This window comes from Coptis chinensis, chromosome 3 (genome assembly GCF_015680905.1).
Source record: "Coptis chinensis isolate HL-2020 chromosome 3, ASM1568090v1, whole genome shotgun sequence".
NCBI lineage: Eukaryota > Viridiplantae > Streptophyta > Magnoliopsida > Ranunculales > Ranunculaceae > Coptis > Coptis chinensis.
The window spans coordinates 89,617,380-89,640,276 of NC_141458.1; the positions used below are offsets into that span (position 1 = coordinate 89,617,380).

A 22,897-nucleotide genomic window follows, 5' to 3' on the forward strand; every position below is an offset into this window, starting at 1 on the left:
TAGCTCCTAAAAGCTCAATCTGCTGACGAGTGTTATGAATATTATGCGATAGGTCCCCATAACCCCTCTGCCTACGATGAAGCCCCCATGCTTGAATACGTGGAATCAGGTCATGAGTCTCATCCTCTTCCAACCTCTTCAACACAGGATGCATCACACGGAAATGCTCGTACCACCAATACTGTCATCAATAGATAAAATACAATATCAATATATATATAAACATCTTAACATTAATAATTAGATAAATAAATGAAATGAAACAATAACTTAATAAATAAGACTTACCGGTATAATCCAAACAAAGCCGCACAAATTGCCTTTAGCGGCTTTCGTCTCAACTGCGAGGTCTAGCCAGCGGTAAAGGTATGCCAAGATGGATTGACCCCAGTCATAATCCCACATCATCCTCTCGTCGAGGCGGTGGCCATCCACCCGATACGTAAATAACTATCAGCATATCCAAATAATACCGCACCAACAAAGTAGAAGAGGAAGGCACGTACATACTCGTGGATCGACTCCTCACCAATATGATAGTCTTTCGGCTTCTCCTTGAGTCTATTCAAATATCTCGAAGTAAACCAACTCATATTTATAGCTCCTCCCTTAAACTGCTTTCGGCCGATAATCTCAAAACTTCGTCTTCCTCATCATCTTCAACCAAATCAAAACCTTCAAAGAAACTCATCGCCGTAGTAAAAACCTCTAAAGTTTCATCAAAAGGAACGGCATCTCCATAACCAATTGGGATACCCGTGAGCATTGTGAAATCAAGAGGGGTAATCCCAAGCTCACCCCATGGGAAATGGAATGTGTGGGTAGTTGGTCACCACCGCTCAACTATCCCAAACAACAACGCGATCATTTTGTCCCAAATTAGAATTCAAAAACTCCCCAAATGGTGTGGCGGATATAATATCGGTAACCGTGACAAAATTAGGATCCGTTTTTATTTCATACAACGCCACCACGACACAACATTTGAAAGTGCACAACGACTTTCCATAAGTGTACTTCCTACATTCAACAAACACGCAATACGATATAATTACAACTATTTTTTTTTTTTTAAATAATACGACAAATTCAAACTAATTACACAACAACAAACTTGATATAAACTAACATAAATAATAATAATTAACATAAAAAAAAAATCAAAAACTTACTTGAGATTCCGCCACTCGATTTGCTACGTGTCGGACCGATGTTGACGCTAATGGTGGGTGTTCCTCGATTTCACAACGCGGTGGAAAATTAAACCCAAGTTCAATTTCGTCCTCCTCGCCCACATTACGCGTTCTCGACGACGATCCTTTTTGCCCCTTTTTTTTGGAAATTTTAACATTTCCAAACCATCGGGAATGCTCTTCATGTGGTGAGGTTGGTGGGGATGGGTTGGGGGGTGGAGAAGTCATTATGAATGGAAATTTGTGTTAAAAGGTTGTTAATAATGGAGGCTACAAAATCGGAATTTTGGCTGGAAATGAAGTGAAAATGGAGCATGTTCACGTCTGTTGGTATTGAGCCATCAGACGGGATGTTACATCCCGTCTCGTTATAAAATATCAGACGGGATGTTACATTCGGCCTCAGATATAAAAAACTCAGACGGAATCTAACATCCCGTCCGAGATGTTTTTTATCACCTTTGCATTGCACAGCTTCACCTTGTTTATCACCGGGTTGGTGATAGAGGGGGTGAAAAGTGAGGAGGTGGCGGTGATAGAGGGGGTGAAAACTATCACCTGCATTGCAAATGCTCTAAACACTGGTAAATGGCTAATATATATATTAAAAAAAAGTTTGTAACAAACTACCAACCAATATAATTCTCCTCTTTACCGCAAAAACAACCAAAAAAAAATACATATGGTTAAATAGGCGGTTCATTGCCCACTTGGTTGGAGTTTGGGTTGCGCTGGCCGGATTGACTGTAACCTGTTGAATTCGTTGCGCTATGCACTGTAGTGCACCGCGTAGGAGTAGTAAATGGTGATACTGACCAGTGACTACTCTTCTGAATGGAATCTTCAATTGGTCCCCCCTCTAAAATTTGTCGACCTTTAACCACAAAAGGATACAAAAAGACACTGTTTTACGCGTTCAGAGTTCAGACATATTTCCAATCTCACACTTAGAAGTTTCATGGCGGCTACCTTTTGTGGAAATAATGGTCTGCTCACAATCACATCACATTTATATATGTTCCTACTTCCTAGCACCCTCTCTCAACCTCACATTTCTCACCTTCATCGACCGCCTCCTCATTGGCTCTCCAAAAATGGATCGAAGGTTGCATGCGGCAGTTCTAGTCGGTAATGTCCCTACATTTCTAGAACTAGTTCGAGAAAATGTAGAAATTCTTGAACAAACGACTCTCCGATCAATGAACACTGTCATGCACTTAGCTTCAAAATTCGGTCACCTTGAATTGGTAACAGAGCTTATCAAATTACGTCCGGAGATGGTGTCAGCTGAAAACGAAAAAATGGAAACTCCTTTGCATGATGCATGTCGCAGAGGGCACGTAGAAATTGTGAAACTGTTAGTAGACGCTGACTCCTGGGCTTTGTCAAAGCTGAACAGTGAAAATGAGAGTGTTTTATTTGTGGCTTGTGAGGCTGGAAAGTTTGATGTGGTGAAACAACTACTGGATTACACATGGTTGCTCACGTTGGAGGAGGATGGATTGACGACGTCTCTTCATGTTGCATCTTCTGGAGGGCACTTAGGTATAGTACTTAAACCATTTTAGTTCAATTGGTATATAAGTCTAACAATAATAGCTTAATTAGGTAAACAAAACAGAGTTGCGTACTAAAATTTGTAAGAATTTTGATTAAATTTAGCCGAATTAAGTGGACCGTAAGTTCATAATCATATCATCAATTCATTTCTAGGTAAACAGCCTGAAGAAAATCCTACTAGATGTATATATAAAAACAGGGATGGCTACTTAGCCCTCTAGTGATTAAGGGAAACTGGAAATGCAGTAGTCCATCAAACTCTGTGGAGAACTATGCAATCTGTTCACCAAGGTCTACTCCTCCTTCAAGGTACAGATAGTGACAGTGTGACACATTTCTTTATAAGTCGTAGAAGATTATATATATTTAATCTCGAACAACTCACTTGAACTAACTCCCTAGTCGAGGAAGTTGACTTGACCAAAGAGGCTTTTGACTAGGTCCAAATATTAGAAGTAGAAGGTAACTAGGTTCTCGATTGCTACGTTAATTGATTCTTAGTGACATAATTTACTCTGCATGTGTTTTTAGACATTGCCAAAGATTTACTAGAAGTGCGGCCAGACTTTGCACAGAGAAGGGATGGCCATGGATGCTCTCCTTTGCACTTGGCCTGCAGCAAAGGGCACTTAGATATAACAAGGGAACTGTTAAAGTTAGACCCGGACCTCTCAGCCTCGCAAGACAATGAAGGCAGAACACCCCTTCATTGGGCAGCTATCAAAGGAAAGGTTAATATTCTTGATGAGATCCTTTCCACAAGTCTTCAATCAGCTGAGATGGTAACAAAATTAGGCGAGACTGCCTTACATGTAGCTGTAAAGAACAACCAGTACGACGCAATCAAGTACTTGGTTGATTCACTCAATGTCACAAATTTGGTGAACATACCTGACATTGATGGCAACACCATCTTGCACCTTGCAACTGCCTCAAAACTCACCACAGTAAGAATCTCTTCCACCATATATAATCTTACATTTTGAAATGTAATGCTTCGTTCTGTAGGCATATAAGACTGTTATTATAAAACCAACAAGGGTTCAGTAGCTTATCAACCATCTAGCAATTAGCATCCAATCTACAATTAATGATTGAAGTATTGATATAGTAGTTAAATTGTATACTTAGATATGATATTTACCTTAATAGGCAGATTCATGCCATACTCTTAACTGATGAGTCATGACACAATCAAATGTTTTGAAACAAGACTATAAACTTGACGACGTGGTTACTTGCTATTGCGATTAATATGCACGGCCGTCAGGCAGTAGTTATGCTCGTGTGCCCACCTTTATCCATACTCTCGATATTTATGAAAGCCCGTCCTCTCTACAAGATTTATCTTTTAGACGAATTGTCGTCATTAACATTTTCCTTTTGTTTGGAAACAGATGGTTATCTTCTTACTGAAAAATACGAGCGTTGCTGTTAATGCCCTTAATCGGAGAGGATTCACACCTCTTGACGTTGCTGAATCAGACGTAAGCAACTCTGGCGCTCTCCTGCTTATACCCACATTGCAAGAAGCTGGTGGTAAGAACAGCAGTCAACTACCACCTGAATCACCTGAAATTCAAAGAATTGTAGCTTCAGAGAGAGTAAACAAATATAACATTAGTGAACACTCTTGGTGGTCAAAGAAAAACCATGATCCTCCATCTAATTTACAACGCCAAAGACGCCATAGTCGCAGAGAAAAGCAACATGAGCTCCACAATGAAGGTCTAAGGAATGCTCGAAACACTATCACAGTTGTCGCTGTTTTGATAGCGGCTGTTACATTTGCTGCTGGTATCAACCCTCCTGGAGGTATTTACCAAGATGGTTCATTAGTTGGGAAGGCAATCATGGGGAGGACTACTCCTTTCAAGGTCTTCATGGTGTGCAACAATCTAGCATTGTTCTTGTCTCTCTGCATTGTCATTGTTCTTGTCAGTGTCATTCCATTTCGGCGTAAACCATTGATGAAATTATTATTTTTGACACATAAGGTCATGTGGGCGTCGATATCTTTTATGGCAGCGGCTTATATGGCAGGTACGTGGGTGATCACACGACATGTTCAAGGGACTCGATGGATGCTTGTGTGTTTAGTTTCGATTGGAGGAGGGTGTTTATTGTCCCTTGCTGTCGGACTTGGTGTAATGCTGGCTAGGCACTGGCTCAGAAAGTGGGAATGGAAGAAAGAGAAATTACAGAAGGATACTCCTAAGAGCAGTGTAAGTCGAGTTGAAGATGAGCTACGCGCCATCAGGAAGAAACGTGAATCTAGCAACTCTGATTTGGAAAGCTCAGAGAGGGAGGGTATCCACCCATACTAGATGTATGCATGGTGACATGTTCAAGAACCTAGGACTATTAAACCTCTTAGATTTGTATATCTTTCTAACTTCTTGTAAGGTAGATTCTCTATTCAATTGATTTGCCTTACTACATATATGCAGTAAGCGTTAGGTACGTCATAGTTGAATAATTGAGGTAAGTGTAACATTATTATTTATCTTGAATGTTGTTCTTCTAATCATTCATGAAAGGTGCCTTCATGAAAAAATATCAGATACGGACCGATTCTTTTTGTTTTTTTTATAAATGGAAAATGATTAATTAAAAAGGGTATCGAAATTTACAAGTTGGGACTAAATTTTTTTTTCTGTAAAATTGAGGACTAAACTTTTTAATTTTTGCAATGTGGGGATTAGTAATACATGTAGTCTAAATTTCTCACACGGTGTTTCATAATTCACAAATTACATACATTGTTATACACTTTCTTATCAAAGTATATCCATGCTACAACCTCATGAACATAGAAATTAATTCGAATTGTGAAACACCGTATGAGAAATTTAGATGTCATGTTAAACATGTCCTTACATTGTAAAAATTAAAAAGTTTGGTCCCCAATTTGACCTTTAGTCCCCATATTGTCAAAACTTGTAAAGTTCGATACCCTTTTTAGTCATTTTTCGTTTTATAAACTATGATGATTTAAGAACCAAGGTGTTTCCCCATTTTCCTGGTTTAGTTTCACTTTTATTTACATGAGCACCTGTCTTCAAACCTAGTTGAAGTAGAACAAGGTCGGATTAGAAGTTCGGATTGGTTACAATCGATCAAGTGGTTTTTAGTTTTTACCTATTGTAGTGTTCTTGAATGAATATTGAAGATTGAGATGATGTAAAACTGAGCTTTTGTATTTAATAACAATGGCGGTTACAAAGTTGCTCTCTCTTTCTCTCTCTCTATTTCGCTCTAGTTTTACAAGTATTTCTATAATGAATTCAATCCCCTTCTTTCTCTTGATCATCGCTTTATATAGTCTTCCAGCTATAGTGGTGCCCAATCATATCATGTCGCATGTCCATTCCCATTCTTCTCCTTCTTTCTTCCTGCTTGTTCCTGTAATATATGAACTTATGCGCAAAATACCAACAGTCATGTCAATATTTCGAGTTAGTTACGATATTAGGGCTGGAATATCGGGTTGACGATATTTGCCCACAACATCGCTCCCTCTCGAAACTTTCAAATTTCGATCTAAAAAATTTGAATGCATGTTTCGAGAAAGAACTGGAAAAAACAAAAATTCAATCTGATGAAATAATTCAAAATTCAAATTATCAAGCGGTTACTGTTGGAACAGAAAAGTCACATCAAAATATCAAATATAAAAACTCGCCTTCACTTTCTCTCTCTTTACTTATTCGCAAAAAGCTCAAAACATTCCAAACCCCACCACCATTAACAAACCTGAAAAGCTTCAATTTGGAATTACTAGTTGTCCTCTTCATCAGATTTTCCTGCAAACTTGACAGGTTAGTTAGAATAAGACTTTAATATGCTTACATCCTATCATAATCGCTTTTCCTTTATCCTGTTTATCCTTAATATCGTGTGTGTTCCTCTTCTTGAATTAAGAGGGTTAGGGTTAAGGTTTGTACTTGAACGTTTTATCTGTACAACCACTATACTAACTAGATTTTTGAATTATATATTTTGATCTGTTTTAGTATGTCTAGGAGAAAAACTTGTGTTAATTTTAGGCGAACAATCTCGAAACAATCATGGCTTCGACGTCAAGAACATATGCTTTTGAGACACACATCATCATCTCGAAACCCATCGCTATCACCACGAAAACTCGATACGTGTATAATAAATAATATATTATACAATAGTACTGCGTATATCGATAGTAGTATCGATGAAGGATATAATTCTAATAAAAAATTTATTGTTTCTAGTGATACCAATATGCCAAATGAAGGTATCGAGTCTGAAGATAATAGAACCAGGTTTTCTTCCTCAGCCTCGACATCACAAAGGACTGAAATTGATGAACCAACATGGCGCCCAACGTATCTTGCGGATGGCCCAGCATGCCATCCTTTCGAGACTGTGACCTCAGAATCAGAGCGTGAAATTATGGAGGACAACAGCATATAGAGTGATGGTTTAAATCCTCATTTCCATAAAAGACCCAACTTAGCATTAGTTAGAGCTGCATATCAAATACCCAATACTATCACTCTGCAACACTATGTTGGATGTAGGAGAGGTACCAAATGCCAAAGTGGTGATGCCCAGTCAATCATCATCATTGTTGGGCAACTAGCTGCTGGTTTGCGACTCCCTTTGACTGACCTTGATTGAGAGGTACTAAACCATTTGACCATCTCTCCTGGCCAAGGCACAGGCAATTTTTGGAGATTGATGTACATTTGTAACTATTATAATGGGCATCTTGAACCTAATATGAGGAGATCCCAAAAAAATGGGCTCATCGACATTCAAACCCACTATACCTTTGTCGAATGTACGAAAAAAAACAAAGGCGGTTTAAATGAGCCTAGTGGTTATTTTTATCCTAAGAAACGAAGTAACCGACAGGGTATCATAAGAGTGAATCGAGATAGTGACTTTAGATGGCCACTCTATCCTCTCATTATATCTGGTCAATGGGAGTCATCTGCTTCTGTCGTTGTTCTCTCCTTGGAACACCGTGTTTTTAATCTTAGAGGTACGTTATCTATGACCCCATCTCTTGAAACAAAATTTTGATACTCCATCTCAGACCTTTTATCTTATTGGCCTACCCTTATGCTCTTGTTTCAGTACTAAAACCTGCGACTTCGAGAAGGCGTGAAGAATCTACTAGAGTAATGGAGGTTCTGAAAGGCACTAATGAAGAAATAACTACTAGAATTGGCGCTGATCAATATGGAAATCTAGCCTCGAATGTCGACTTATAAGATGTCGACAATTATGTCGCTCCTTTATATATCTTAAAAAGTAATATGCTTAGAGGTCAAGATCCTTCACCTCCCCAAACTGTTGTACCTTCCCAAGCTACTCCATGTTCATTACGGCCTTGTTCTTATGAAAAAGGATTTAGAAAAACTTTTGCTTCTTCTAAATTACCTGATAACACTCCTCGATGTTATTTGATTATATGATTCATAGTACAAAATATCGGGATATGGCAAAATATCGACCTCTGATTTATGGATATGTATCGTGGATATATCCCCCCGTGTGGGGATATATTACATTTGGGCATCTGTAAATATCGTGGATATATCGAGATATATCGATAAATATCGACAAATATCGACAAATATCCACAGACTATGTGTGGGTATTTCTGAATGTAAATATCATGGATATATCACGATATATCGACAAATATCTATAAATATCGACAAATATCGATAAATATCTATATTTTCTTTGAATGTGGTCATTGTAAAGGTTGAATTTGATTAGTCCTTACAAGTGTGAATAATGGAGAAGATTGTGATGGGTCAAGTTTTGACTGAGCTCGCTTTGGAACGAGCTGCCTACATATCAAGATTTTGTGATGAACTTGAATCAAGTCAGACGTTGTTCCTCTCCAATGCTTCCCCCCTTTCCTCCGTCAGCTCAAGTCCCTATCTTGATGAGAATAAATGAGCTTTTTAGGCGATTGTATTTATAAAAGATTGATGATGCTACGACTTTAACTAACACAGCTACGTTGAGCGTTACTGCCCGTTGCGTGCATGTGCCAGGTTGTCACCTCGTTCTGGACGAGGTGTTATGTTGTAACGATCTGTCACGAGCCCTAGAGGTTATCACCTCGTTCTAGACAAGGTGTTATGTTGTAACGATCTTCCATGAGTTTTCCTGATTCGTGTTGGACACGTGCATAATATATATAAATATATTATTCCCTCACAGTCATACTTTTAATATAAATTACTCTCTAATACTCAAAAATACACCTCAGAATCCCTACATATTACATTGACTTTTCATTCTTTAACAATGAATCTTGAATTTTTTTTCTACATATTACAATACTTGTTGCACTTGCACCGGCGTTCAATCATATAAGCGATCTATTAGATATTCTACATTTGTGATTGAATCCATGATGAGAGCGTGAAGGCCTACAACCCCGATGTCCATAGATGCCTCGCTTATAGAGTCTATCCAACACTCTAACGTCTTGAGAGAGGCGACCAACACAACTCAATCCACTTCATTAGTTGTCAATAGGACGTGTTCAATTACATCACTTGCCAAAACCATGCTCCCACTAGTATCCTCCCCATCACTGCCATAAACCGCATCCATCATCTTGATCAGGCAATCTACAACATATTGCAGCCCTTTGGTAGAAGCCAGGATTTTACATCCTTCAATAGAGGTTGTTATTTGGGACAATAGGGGAAGCATAAATAAAACTAGGCATTCTCCATGCATCAGGATCATAATATGTTTCACCATCAAGTTGAGTGTCATTAGGAGATTGAGCTACTTCAAAGTAATCCTCAGGATTGGGATTCGGAACAGGTTCCCAATTTCCATCTATTGGCACACCAGATTGCTCTGCAATGTATGAATTAGGACAACCGCTTTCATCTAATAATGCCTCAGGGGTTCTCTCTCTGTCATCGATCCAATCAAAATAGGCCGATCGAGTCATTATCATTTGGGTACAACGATGTGAGGTCATTATTCTTCAATAAATTTTTCATCTCAATTCCTATAATATGTTCACATCTACCACTTTGGATGTAGCTTGGTACATATCAGTTCATGGAAGAATTTGCTCTACCCTCAAAGACAAGGACCAAAGATGGGTACAATCCTCTTCTAGATGACTTCACGATCGAATACAAAATATCTTATGATATACATAACTCAAATATAAAACCACCACTTAATATCACATTCTAAAAAAAAATCGGCAGAGTTTCCTTCGTATTTTCAACATTTCATAAATTTAAAACTTGTCATAACATGAAAATCAAATAATATAATTCCATAACATATATTAAAACCTCATACCTCGTAAACCCAAGTACCCAACTACTTAAATATATATTGATTCGTAGAACAAGCTACGTAACCATCTCGACCAATGCCAGTTAAGTCAAGTAACCAATCCTCGGATCAAAATAATACTATAAATTATATACAAAAATTAAAATGAAAACAACATATACATAATTTCCACTTATATTATTGTTATACACCTCTATTAGTCAAGTCAGAAAATGTGTTTCCATTGTGTTTAGTGAGTTAGTTCATGACTTTGTCAAAACCATTTTACGTGTCTTCTCTTCTAAAAAGTACTTGGATCTCCTTGGTTTTTAAAGCTTAATAAATATATCTCATATTACAAGATTGATGCCAATTCAGTGACTCTAAAAAGCCCGAGGTGTAGACAGGATTTTTATTTTTATTTTTGGTAAACACTGTTGGGAAAACTTGAACTGGCTACCTCAACAATCCCTCGTAACTGACTTCGGTCATTTAATAATGAAAATATTTTACCAGATAAAAATACTCGGGCAGGTTAAAGGGATGTACGTCAGTTCAACCTAAGTCTCAACCCAATAAACGCATCGCAAGCCCAGTCATATTGGGTTAGATCAGTGGGTTGGTTGGGTTTGTAAGATTAATGTTCTCATAATCTAGTCATCGATGCCGTCATGAAACTGTGATCACATAAAATACTAATGATGAAATTCAACTTATGAATAAGGTTCTCGCATATATCACAACATTAAATGGTTCTTTGAGATTATAGACATGATCATTGACATATATAGAAAGTAATCTAGGCCCCAAGTGATTTTCTTATAATTTCTGTAAGCACAATTTTTACCTTCATAAAAAGAATATACAGAAATAGAGACTCACATGTGCCGAGATGGTGAAATCAGCCACTTGATTTCTTAAAAGAAAATCTTTTTAACAAGCTTACCTGCACAAGGACTGATTCCTTTCGGTGCGTCTTTAAAATTAGCCTCCAGACCTGCATCAACAAGTGATCATGTATTGTATATAGATAGCTCATTCCAAATGAAACCCTGCATCAGACTGGGATAAACCACGCATTGTAGAATCATAATGTCCACGGTACAATCCCATGTTGGTCAAATAAAATTTCGAGCAAATTCGATACTCTAAGGGGCTCTACGTTGGTCCAATAAAGTTCTTAGCTGATAAAACTAACGCGGCGACAATACGAATGCTAGTTAAAATTCCTGGGCATTACACAATTCAGTTACATATATAATGTCCATTTTTCAGGTGGCATAGACTTGGGCAAAAAAATGAAGAAGGAAACCACCGTTTCACGGTTTCACTTTTCTACTAAAAATATTGTTTAGTTTCCTTAAACTCATACCCCAAGATCTTTGGCGGCTTCCACACTCGAACCAACAAGAATGTCATTGCGAGTCCCTATTAATCCTCCCCGAGGTCAAAAGTCATTAAACTAGTTCGATCAAGCTAAGAATTTAACGAGAATTGCATTTGAACAGAAAAGTCTAGTAATGCATTACCTTTTCGATGATTGGGATGTGGCGAGTAAGCAAACTCTGCAGTCAACGAGAGGGTAGGAGTAGGGTTCAATAATATAAGATAAAGAGCCCATGCAACCATAAAGAGAATAGTAAAGTTCAAGTTCGAGCTAATAAATGATTTTGAATGAAGAGGCAATTTAATGTTGCAAGAGTTGTTCAAATAAATGCAAGGTCTATAAGAACTCACCCAAATATCTCGGTGAGTATAGAAACCTCTTCCTCATCCGGTGCTTCAAGAATCAAACACGGAAAAGATAAATCAAAATCTACACTAACAGTTGCAAGCTAAATCAAAATTATTAATCCGTAACTCACCATAGACATTATTATGCCTTCTAAAGCTTGACTAGGAAGAAAAACATCGCGGAAGTTCATCGGTTCTCCTCCCAAATCGGAATCATAATAAAAAGTTGTTTATAACCAAAGCCATTGAGTAAAAGCAAGTATAAAAAACACGGAACAAGAAAAAGAAAGTTTTGACCAAAGTAAGTTTTGTTGGAGAATCCTTTGCTTCACTACATGCCTCATCAGTAGATAATCTTTCAATTTCTTTCAAAAAACCAACCATCTTCTCAACAACTGTATCTTTTCCATCAAACTGAGCTTTTATAGTCATCAAAATTTCGCGTGGGAGAGGGTAGGAGTAGCCTTTTTTTAGTTTGTTCGTCGGTTTGCTAAACTCTCAAGTTTCTTTCCCTCGCCACCACCACCACCAATTTATCCGAACATATCGTGATTAAAACAAAAAAAAATTTATATCGTTGAAATATCGCGATATATCTACAAATATCGTCGATATTTACACTGGTATTTATCCAAATCAATATCGCGATATTTATATATCCATCTCTGAAATCTCGATATATATCGCGATATATCGAGATATATCGCGATATTTTGTACTATGATATGATTAATGGTTTTAATATGACTGACGATCTTTTTCCCAAAATTAAATAAGAAATTCCAGACTTCTATAATTATCCACTTTTGCAAGATGTATTTGATCACCACTGCTTATTGTACACAGATATGGCATCTCGCATTCCTCGTGATCAAGACAAATCCACCAACAAATTTCTGAACTCGAAAAAATCAACAGGTGGTAGTTCCTCCCATGCTTCAATTCCTTCCAAAGAAAAACATATAGATACTGGACTTCATCAAAAGAAGAGAAAAGAAACTTGTACCACTGAAGGTTACCACCTACGAAGGTATCTAAGACTGCAAAAACTACCACCACTACTGCATTTGCCTCTGTGCCCTCGAAATCTTCAGCTGTTCCAGCCACTATTCAACCCACTGCTTCATCCACTGTTCCTGGATCTTCTTCTTCATCTGAAGTTTTTGTGGTTGATTTTATCCTTCCTAACAACAAAAGGGTTCTAAAATCTTCTTCTCTCTTTTCTGATCCTCCAGCACCTGGACTCGGAGAAGCTTTAGTTATGAACACGATTCTTCCTCGAGATCGATCAGCGATGGCTAAAATTCCCATTATTTAACGATTTCACATTTTGTGTTCTTCCCTTGAAAAAGGAAGTATATACCTTTGGCCTTACTCTTATAACGGTTTGCCCATTATTTATAATGTATTCATCTGTTGTATTCTTAATTTTAGGCTAAAGTTGCTGCAATCAGTCAGTTTGAGCAAGATATGACTTCCTTCCGCCTTCTTAGGGAAGATAATGAAAAAAAAAAAAAAAAAAAAAAAAAAAAAAAAAACACCTTCAATACTCTTTTGAAGAAGAAAATAAAAAACACGCTCTCACCATCACCAAACTCAATGCTTCTGAAACCGCTCATCAAACTGCGAATGTCGATCTGAAGGCATTTATTGACTAGAACACAGAATTGACTGAGGGATTAAGGCGCTCTTATGGCAATATGGAAGCAAAACTCAAACAAGAAAAGATAAATTTTGAGAAAGAAAAAGCTGAACTCATGGCCGAAATAAGAAAGGCCAATCTCGAGCTGGTTGAAGCTGATCAAAATATGAATTATTGTGTTTCCACTATGAAAAGCTTCAAACAATACCTTCCTGCCAACGTTATTACTCAATATAACCTTGAGTCTGATGATGAGAGTGATATTCCGTCTAAAGCTGCTCTCGATGTGGAGAAAGAAGTCGTCTTAGCTGCCCTCGAGATCGACTGAGAAAACCAGCAATGAAGATGATGTTGAAAAAACTAACCCCACCGAGATTGTGGCTTCCCCAACTCTCCTTCTTGACTCATTTTAGCTTGACTCCCCTACTCTAGAAGGAATTGACATGCTCTCTCGATCTCTTTCAGGCTCTCTCTCTCTGAGGAAACCCTCTCGAGAAAATCTCGTTCTATCTAGGGTTTCACCACTGCTCTCTATTTGTCCCTTAAGGGCGCAATTGAGTTCAAATAATGGTGGGGTATAGAATTCGGTTTCTTGGGTACCTAGAAAACATGAGATACAAGTTAATTAAGGTTTTGATTGGGTAGTGAATTGGGAGCTAATTCAAAAGGAGTTTAGGTAAGTTATCTATACCCTCAAATCTCTTAAGATTAATTAGAATTTGAAACTTCTACGAGTATAAATATGTAGTGAGTATTGTTTGTTGCATACTTATAGATTTACAACTCTTGCTATCAAATTCATAATTTTTATTATTAATATGGTGTGTAGCATGTTTGAAATACAGGTAGCTAACCACTAAAATCAATTTGATTGGTACGACTAATTATTTAAGTCGAATGGTGGTTGTATAGGTGATGAGTTGTTTATTTAGTTGTATTAATTATTTCATAGTTTGGTTTTTCATGTTCTAATGGTATGTACAGGAGATTATAGCTCGTTGTTTATGGCTTGTATAGCTAAGGTTTTAGTTTGTGCATGGCTATTGTTAAATTTTATTCTTGGCGTTGAATATGCATGGGACCTAGTATTCTTTGAGTTTGGTAGCCTTGTATATTAGTATGAGATGGAAGAACTATGTATGGCTTGATCCCTGAAAGAGTACGTAGGCAGCCACCTGGCACAGCCGCTTCCGTAGGTAGATACCCACCCCGTAGAGTTTTTTGTTTCCGATGTTTGATCGTTGTTTTATGTCACAACTATATATGTTAGAGCGTGCTTAGTGTGATATGTTTAATATTGGGTCCTCACGTATTTTGCTTGGAAGAACTTATATTAAGTTATTCAGGTTTAATGTTGTACATATGTCATTCGGTTATGAATAGACAGATGCATCAATGGCACTGAGAGTAAGTTTTACTATAACTTAGATATTTATCGCTATGAGTGTCATTAATTCTAGTTGTGTTTGTGTCCACCCAGTTGCTATATTAGAGATATCTTTATTTGTTTAGTTTGTTTAACCGATATTAGTTTGGTACTTAAGTGATCTCGCACTTGTCAAGACGCTTTAGTATCTTTCTCTTTTGTATCTATTTTAGAAAGTTTTATAGTAAGTACTTATTGTTTTGATAGTTATAGGACTTAGATGTATGTATGTTAGTTGCACTGTATAGGTCGTGTATTAGGGTTTCTGGGATGTTTGTATATTTATAATTTTATTCTTATTCGAGGATTGGCTACTTTACTTAACTAGCATTGGTCGAGATGGTTAAGTGGCTGGTTTTACGAATCAGTATATCTTTTAGTAGTTGAATTTACGACTGAGGTATGAGGTTTTATATTTGATTTGGATGTATTCTTATTAAATTTTCAGGTTATGACAGGTTATCATATTTATGAAATGTTGAAAATACAGAGGAGACTCTGCCAAAAAAATTACTATAAAAGTCACGTATCTTAGGTATGTTATTGTTTGAGATTTAGGGCGTTACACAATACCACTCCAATTAAAAGCAGTGTCAATTGATACTTAGTAATATTTTGTAAAGAAAATTCGACTTTCAATACCACTCCAATTAAAAGCAGTATCAATTGATACTTAGTAATATTTCGAAAAGAAAATTCTACTTTCGATACCACTCCAATTAAAAGCAGTATCAATTGATACTTAGTAATATTTTGTAACGAAAATTTGGCTTTCGATACCACTCCAATTAAAAGCAGTATCAATTGATACTTAGTAATATTTTAAAAAGAAAATTCGACTTTCAATACCATTCCAATTAAAAGCAGTATCAATTTATACTTAGTAATATTTCAAAAAGAAAATTCGACTTTCGATACCACTCCAATTAAAAGTAGTGTCAATTGATACTTAGTAATATTTTGTAAAGAAAATTCGATTTTCGATACCACTCTAATTAAAAAGCAGTATCAATTGATACTTAGTAATATTTCGAAAAGAAAATTCGACTTTCGATACCACTCCAATTAAAAGCAGTATCAATTGATACTTAGTAATATTTCGAAAAGAAAATTCGACTTTCGATACCACTCCAATTAAAATCAGTATCAATTGATACTTAGTAATATTTCAAAAAGAAAATTCGACTTTCGATACCACTACAATTAAAAGCAGTATCAATTGATACTTTGTAATATTTTGAAAAGAAAATTCGACTTTCGATACCACTCCAATTAAAAACAGTATCGATTGATATCATATCTTCGAGATCGATATATCTCTATAGATAACGTTGTCTTTAATCCATAATTTTTTACCTTGTATCGAGATGAGGATCTACAAATCACCAGGATTTTTTATTTGATCTGGTATCGATACTAGGATTCGAACTTGTAATTTTGCTTGAACACAAATTTAGTAATGGACCTTGTAACATTTGCTCCATATAAAAACTCATATTTACCAATAATAAATAAATTCAACCAACTGGCTCAAAACCCAACATCCACTGAATTAACCACGCCATTAAACTTTAGTGAATTATCATTTAAACCTTAAACTGTCCCGCGCACAGATAACCAAGAATTACTTTTTCATTAATTTTCCTCATTTTCTTAGTAATCACCATTAAATTTCCTTGTTTTCTTGCTAATCACCATTAAATTTTCTCGTTTTCTTGCTAAGCACTATTAAATTCCCTCGTTTTCTTGCTAATCACTATTAAATTTTCTCATTTTCTTGCTAATCACCATTAAATTCCCTTATTTTTATTAAAAAAAAAATTACTACTATAAAAATACCTTCATCTACATGATTCTAAACTATCTTTTGTAATTCTCTTACTGAAAACACCCAACCAAAACAAAAAATGTCTCTCGTTTCAAACTTCCTTACTATTCTTGTTGTTTTTATGGTTCTTCCATAATGGTCTCACTGGTCAAATTGTCCTACCACCAAGCATTCCGATGATGAAGAAAAACCAGAAGAAGAAAAAAACGAAGCAATAATAGAAGAAGATAAAGAAGAAGAATATGAGAATGAATGACTTCGAGACCCATATTGTTATGAAAAAAATAATGATGGGTCTTTGACTGACAGTGATAACAAGGATGATGGTGGCAATGGTGATGATGAGAATGAAGATGACGATGAAGACGAGGATGACAATGAAGATGAAGACTAATGTTTTCTTTATGTTATTTAGTTGTATATTCAATGTGTAATAGCCCTATTTTGCTTATGGTGTCCCTTTTTAATGAATTATTATCGCACTACTTTTGCTTAACCACCAAATTTTCAGTGCAACTCTATCAAATGGCATTTGCAATTATTTAAAAAGAACAAATTTGAAATTCGATACTATTCCCCTGATATATTTGGAACCGAAAAATAAGAAAGAAAATATCCCTTATTGTTATATACCTTAAGCGTCCGCCTCCTTTTTCTTGGACCTGGTATCGAGACGACGATACCCCATCTACTAAGATTTTCATCACGATCTTGACCTGATATCGACATTTCTGCCAATACCAGGATTTTCATCAAGATCTTGACCTCATATTGACATTTCTGCCAATACTAGGATTTTTTTACCCGAACTCGACATTGTTGTCAAGAACTGAATTTTTTTACCCGAACTCGACATTCCTGCCAAGAACTGGATTTTTTTACCCGAACTCAACATTGCTACCGAGAACTAGATTTTTTTACCCGAACTCGACATTACTGCCAAGAATTGGATTTTTTTACTCGAACTCGACATTGCTGCCAAGAACTGGATTTTTTGACCTGGTATCGAGATGAGGATCTACAGATCACCAGGGTTTTTGTTTGACCTAGTATCGAGATGAGGATCTACAGATCGCCAGGGTTTTTGTATGACCTGGTATCGAGATGAGGATCTACAGATCACCAAGATTTTTGTTTGATCTGTTATCAACATATAATTCTAGAGATACGAAGATCTGCGACATTTGTATAGATATTGCTTTTGGAAATAACAATCTCTTTATTGAATGCATAACTTCAAAAAAAATACATCATGATACTTAGAATATTCTTTATTGATAAAATGCTTTCAAATTGCTTACATTTTAAGGCTTTGGTAATATTACACCTTCAGACATTTTTAAGTAATAAGCTCCATTGATTCCCACTTTGTGAATGATGTAAGGCCCATCCCAGCTTACTGCTAGTTTGCCATCCCCTTTCTCTTTAGTTGTTTGAGTAATCATTTTCAAGACCAAATCACCTTCTTGAAAATGTCTTTTCTCCACTTTCTTGTTGAAAGCTTTTATGAGTTGTCGATAGTATGTATCGAGCCTTAATCTTGCTTGATCTCTTGTTTCCTCGAGATTGAGGACTTCTGCTGCCATTACTTCATTATTTTGGCCATTCATTAAGACTTTGGTTCTGGATGTCTATACCACCATTTCTGATGGGGTTACTACTTCCATGCCATAAGCTAATGTAAAAGGAGATTCACCTGTGGCAATTTGAGGTGTTGTTCTATAAGCTTATAGAATGATGTTTAATTCATCCACCAAAATACCTTTCTTGTCTTCCAGCTTTTTCTTGATATTATCCATAATGGCTTTATTTGTTGCTTCTGCTTGTCCGTTACCCTGAGCATAATATGGCGCAGATGTGAAATGCTTCACCTTGTATGATTCCAAGAAAGCTTTTACTTTTCCTCCCTCGAGCTGTGGCCCATTATCTTATATAATGGCATATGGCAACCCATATCGACATATTACTCTTTCGAAAAGAAAATTTATCACATCTTGCTCCTTTATGTGTTGAAAGGATATGGCCTCTACCCACTTGGTGAAATAGTCTGTGATCGCGAGCATGAATCGCCTTTTACCTCTTCCAGGTGCTAGAGGACCGACAATATCCATGCCCCATAGCACAAAAGGTCATGGGTTCGATACACAGTGCAACTCCTCAGCTAGAACGTGTATATAGGCTTTCCATGTATTTGGCATTGCATGCACTTTTTATCATAACGAAGACAATCTCTTCGTATCTAGGGCCAAAAATGTCCTTACCTCATGATTTTATTTGCCAATGATCTTCCAGCTGAATGGTTTTCACATTCTCCTTCGTGGAGTTCTGCAATGATTAAATGTGGATCCTCATGTGATATACACTTCAGATGCGGACCTCCTAGATTCTTTATATATAGCTCATTATCAATCAATACATATCTTTGCACTCCAGACTTGATTCTTTTGGCTTCATTTTTGTCCTAAGGTACTTTACCCTCAAGTAAGTATGATATATATGCTTCCATCCATGAAACCCCCAGTGTGTCGATTTCCATAACCTCTGGTTCGTCGACATTGATGTTTGGCCTCTCTTGGACGCCGATGTGCAAAGTGCGACCCTCCGTGTTTTCTAGCATCGCTACCACATAAGCTAGGGCGTCTGCATGCCTGTTTTCATTTCTATTGAGGTGCTGAAGCCTTATTTTACTAAAGTCCCTCAACTTAGTTTTTATAAGAGTTTATGACTATTTAGTACCACGTACTTTTACTTTTTTTCCTAAATGGTACCTGTATTTTTTTTCTCCCCTATTCGTACCACAAACTCTCGATTTGTTTCAATTTAGTACCTCAGTCTCTTTTCCGTCCAATTTGATTAACAGTTTCGCTAATGGCGTTAGCGAGCTAACGTGAACAGTTTTTTTTTTTTTTTTTTATTTGTTTTTTGTAATAATCTTTAATCAATCTTAAAAATTTACGTGAATAGTGTGTGTGTGTGTGTGTGTGTGTTTTTTTTTTTTTTTTTTTTTGTAATAATCTTTAATCAATCTTAAAATTTTACGTGAATAGTGTTTTTTTTAAAAAAAGTGGAAATTTTATTGATACTGATAAGGAATTTTACAAATAATTAGGACAAGCGTGCAACAAGCTGCGCCGCAAGTCCTTTCTGAATAGCAAATCCTATTCTTCTAAAACAAACTTCGTTAGAACAAATTTGTCATAACGTTCGTCCATAACTTTCTGAAGTCTTTTGAGAAGCTCAACAGACTGTTGTTACAAGAAACCGAAAGTGTCAAAACTAAATGGAATGAAACAATGTTAGTTAGCCGTGCAAGCTTCCTCATGCTTCTCCATCTTTCCTGTCGCTGCTATCTTAGCTGCTTCTCCCACCTCAAAGACTCCATTCCCAAACCTTACCAACGGAGAGGCTCCAGTTACATCAACACATGCATGTCTCCCCTCAGACCAACTGTAGATCAATACATCCACAGGCCGAAGTGTAGATCTTCCTTCATTCGAATCAGTGAGAAAATTCACGGGAGCCTCCTTCTTCACTTGTACCCCAGCCCTCTAAAATGCATCACATAAAATATCTCTAACATGATCATGTCGGTATTTGAAACCTGGAAAATGTCTACAATGTGCTGCATGGTCCCCGAAAGCATCTAGTCTACTATTTTTGCAAACAGGGCATAGACCACCATCAAAGTACAAAGGAATCATGAGACGGTACTGGAGAATAGAACGATACTCCACCGGCGACATACGCTGTCCAAGTCCCTCCATCGGAATAGCAAGTAGAAAATCTTTTCGTGTTACATTTCGCGCAAGCATCCAATGACTGCTTTCTGACAAGCAGATAACATAAACTCCCTCTCAAGACCAGCAACAATCTTACCATATAACGCTTCTGTCAAAACTTTTTGTGGTTTTGAGGGGACGGTAGCATTCATAGCCATAGAACTGAGGTCAAAATCGGGTGGACAAAAACTCAATGAACTGAGGTCAAAACTTAAAAATTAATTCTTTAAAAAAAACAAAAAACACACACACACACTATTCACGTAAATTTTTAAGATTATTACCAAAAAAAAAACTATTCATGTAAATTTTTAAGATTGATTAAAGATTATTACACAAACAACGGGAAAAAAAAATGTCATCACACCAGTCCATCCATGGTGCACTTCTCGTGCAGCACCGGTAGCCACCACTAGCACCACCTTGTCCCGTCATCACCAGTCAACAACCTTCACCAACTCCTTAAGCCATCACCCAATTTCCATTAACCCACTCCCCACTTATCAATTTCGTTCTCTTTATACCCCACTTTTCAAAACCCACCCCTTTACCACCACCACTACCATCGATTGCCAGCACCACCATACACCATCATCCTTCATCTTGTACCCCCATTACCACCACTGCCCTTCATAATCTCCACCACGTCAATCCAAAATATCATCCCCATCCATCATCTCCCATCGACCACTAACGCCACATTTACCGCACCACTCGTGCAACACCACCACCACCCTTTCTTTTTTGAACAAGAAGTAATTCCATTGCCACCAACACACCTTCAGTTACCATCCCACTTACACTACAGACACGCCACAACATAACCCAGAGCGAGATTTAAATTATTGCATCCCGCTTTTTCTTCACCACCATTTAACAGCAACAACACTGCCCACTTCACCCACCACCCGAGCCCTTCCACCCTTGTAGCACCCAACAACATTTCTTAAAAAAAAAAAACACCTCACTCTACTGCCGCCTCCTTCCTCCAGCACTTAATTGTTGCTGCCACCCCCACCACCTATCCTCCATTGTCTCTCTACCACCATCTCTCAACCTTTACTAAACTATCGACGAGATTCAATTTTGGATGATTTTGGATTTGTTTGACGGGTTTTGAGATTTGTTTGTATTGTGTTTTGTGTTCTGTTCGACAAGTTTTGGATTTGGTATCTGTTTGTTTTGGAGTTTGGTATTTGTATGTTTAGGGATTTGTTTGTTTTGGCATTTGTTGAGTTTTCGTCTGGGTTTGGCTATGAGAGGGAACAAAGATCTCGCCCTCTCAATTACTTCTTCGAGGTTTCTTGCCCCACCTCCTAAGAAACGTATTCATTGTCTTTTCCGGGTTCGCCATGGATGCACCAATGGGGTGAACGGTAATAGGTTTACTGTTCCCTACCTTTTCACACATTTCGATAAACAACACTTGGATTGTCAGTTGAGTATCGAAAGGGTACGAGATGAAATTAAGGATGACCGTGATCTATATTTGTCACTAGAGAACTCCTTAAGGTCATTAGACAAATGGATATGTGACATTTGTCTTTGCATCCACGCACTTGGTATACCGTGTCGTCATATAGATGATACCATAGAACCACCTGCTTTGATGGAGAGTGGAGAACTCACATGTGTCATTGTTGGCATACCACAGCCGCCGCCTAAGCCCAACACTACGGATCTTACAGTCATGACACACAGGGGTAACGGTCATACCCCTAATCCGCTTGGTGTTACTTCGCATCTTGATGAGACATTACTTGATAGCGCATTTCATATACCTTTTCGTACTGTGAAAAGTATACCACATGCTTGTCGTTTGGCTTTTTCTGGTGCACTGAAATCTGCTCTCTGGGATATTACGGCTGACCCTAGTTCAGTTATGCCTTGGGTTCATCTCCTTCTTCTGCCATGCTGCACTCTGTAAGTTTTTCAACCATAGAATCGTCAGGAACGTCGTTCTGGTACTCAAAAAAACCTTCAGCAGAAACAGATCCTCCATGTTTTGACGACATGGAATGAGCCTGGTGGGGTGTTTCTTCTATTAGAATCTGTAATATAACCTCCTTCAATCCAGTCAACTAGGAAATCTGTCCCCACTCAGAATGTGCGTCGATGCTTACAGAAAGTTATTGACGGACATTTTGCTACAGCAGTAAAAGTGTTGTCACTACAAGAATACTGAGCATTTGCCACGGTCATAGACCGTGGCTAAAGACCTTTTGCCACGGTTATAAGCCGTTGCACGACCGTTGCCAATGCGCATGTGGCTAATCTTTTGCCACGGCTAAAGACCGTGGGTAAAGTTTCATTTTATGCCACGGTTATAATCCGTTACATGGGCCGCGGTGAATTTTCCCTTTTGCCACAGCATTAAACCGTGGCTAATGCTCACACGACCCCCGTGCCCCTGCCTTT

At 37.4% G+C, this 22,897-nt stretch overlaps 1 protein-coding gene across 1 annotated transcript; it reads left to right on the forward strand.

Annotated features, from left to right (window-relative positions):
* The first annotated feature begins 2,147 nt into the window (after positions 1 to 2,147).
* Positions 2,148 to 5,388, forward strand: LOC147511518 (uncharacterized). Its single transcript, XM_086603204.1, has 3 exons — positions 2,148 to 2,738; positions 3,285 to 3,700; positions 4,151 to 5,388. Exons 1-3 carry the CDS (start codon positions 2,177 to 2,179, stop codon positions 5,078 to 5,080), a joined length of 1,908 nt encoding a protein of 635 aa, XP_086459330.1. The 5' UTR covers positions 2,148 to 2,176; the 3' UTR covers positions 5,081 to 5,388.
* The last annotated feature ends 17,509 nt before the right edge of the window (positions 5,389 to 22,897 follow it).

Bases quoted from the DNA above. Each gene is read 5' to 3' on its own strand.
- LOC147511518 (XM_086603204.1), top strand. From the start codon at position 2,177: ATGGTCTGCTCACAATCACATCACATTTATATATGTTCCTACTTCCTA. The intron at 2,739-3,284 runs GTATAGTACTTA...ATGTGTTTTTAG, and splicing joins ATCTTCTGGAGGGCACTTAG to ACATTGCCAAAGATTTACTA. The intron at 3,701-4,150 runs GTAAGAATCTCT...GTTTGGAAACAG, and splicing joins CTGCCTCAAAACTCACCACA to ATGGTTATCTTCTTACTGAA.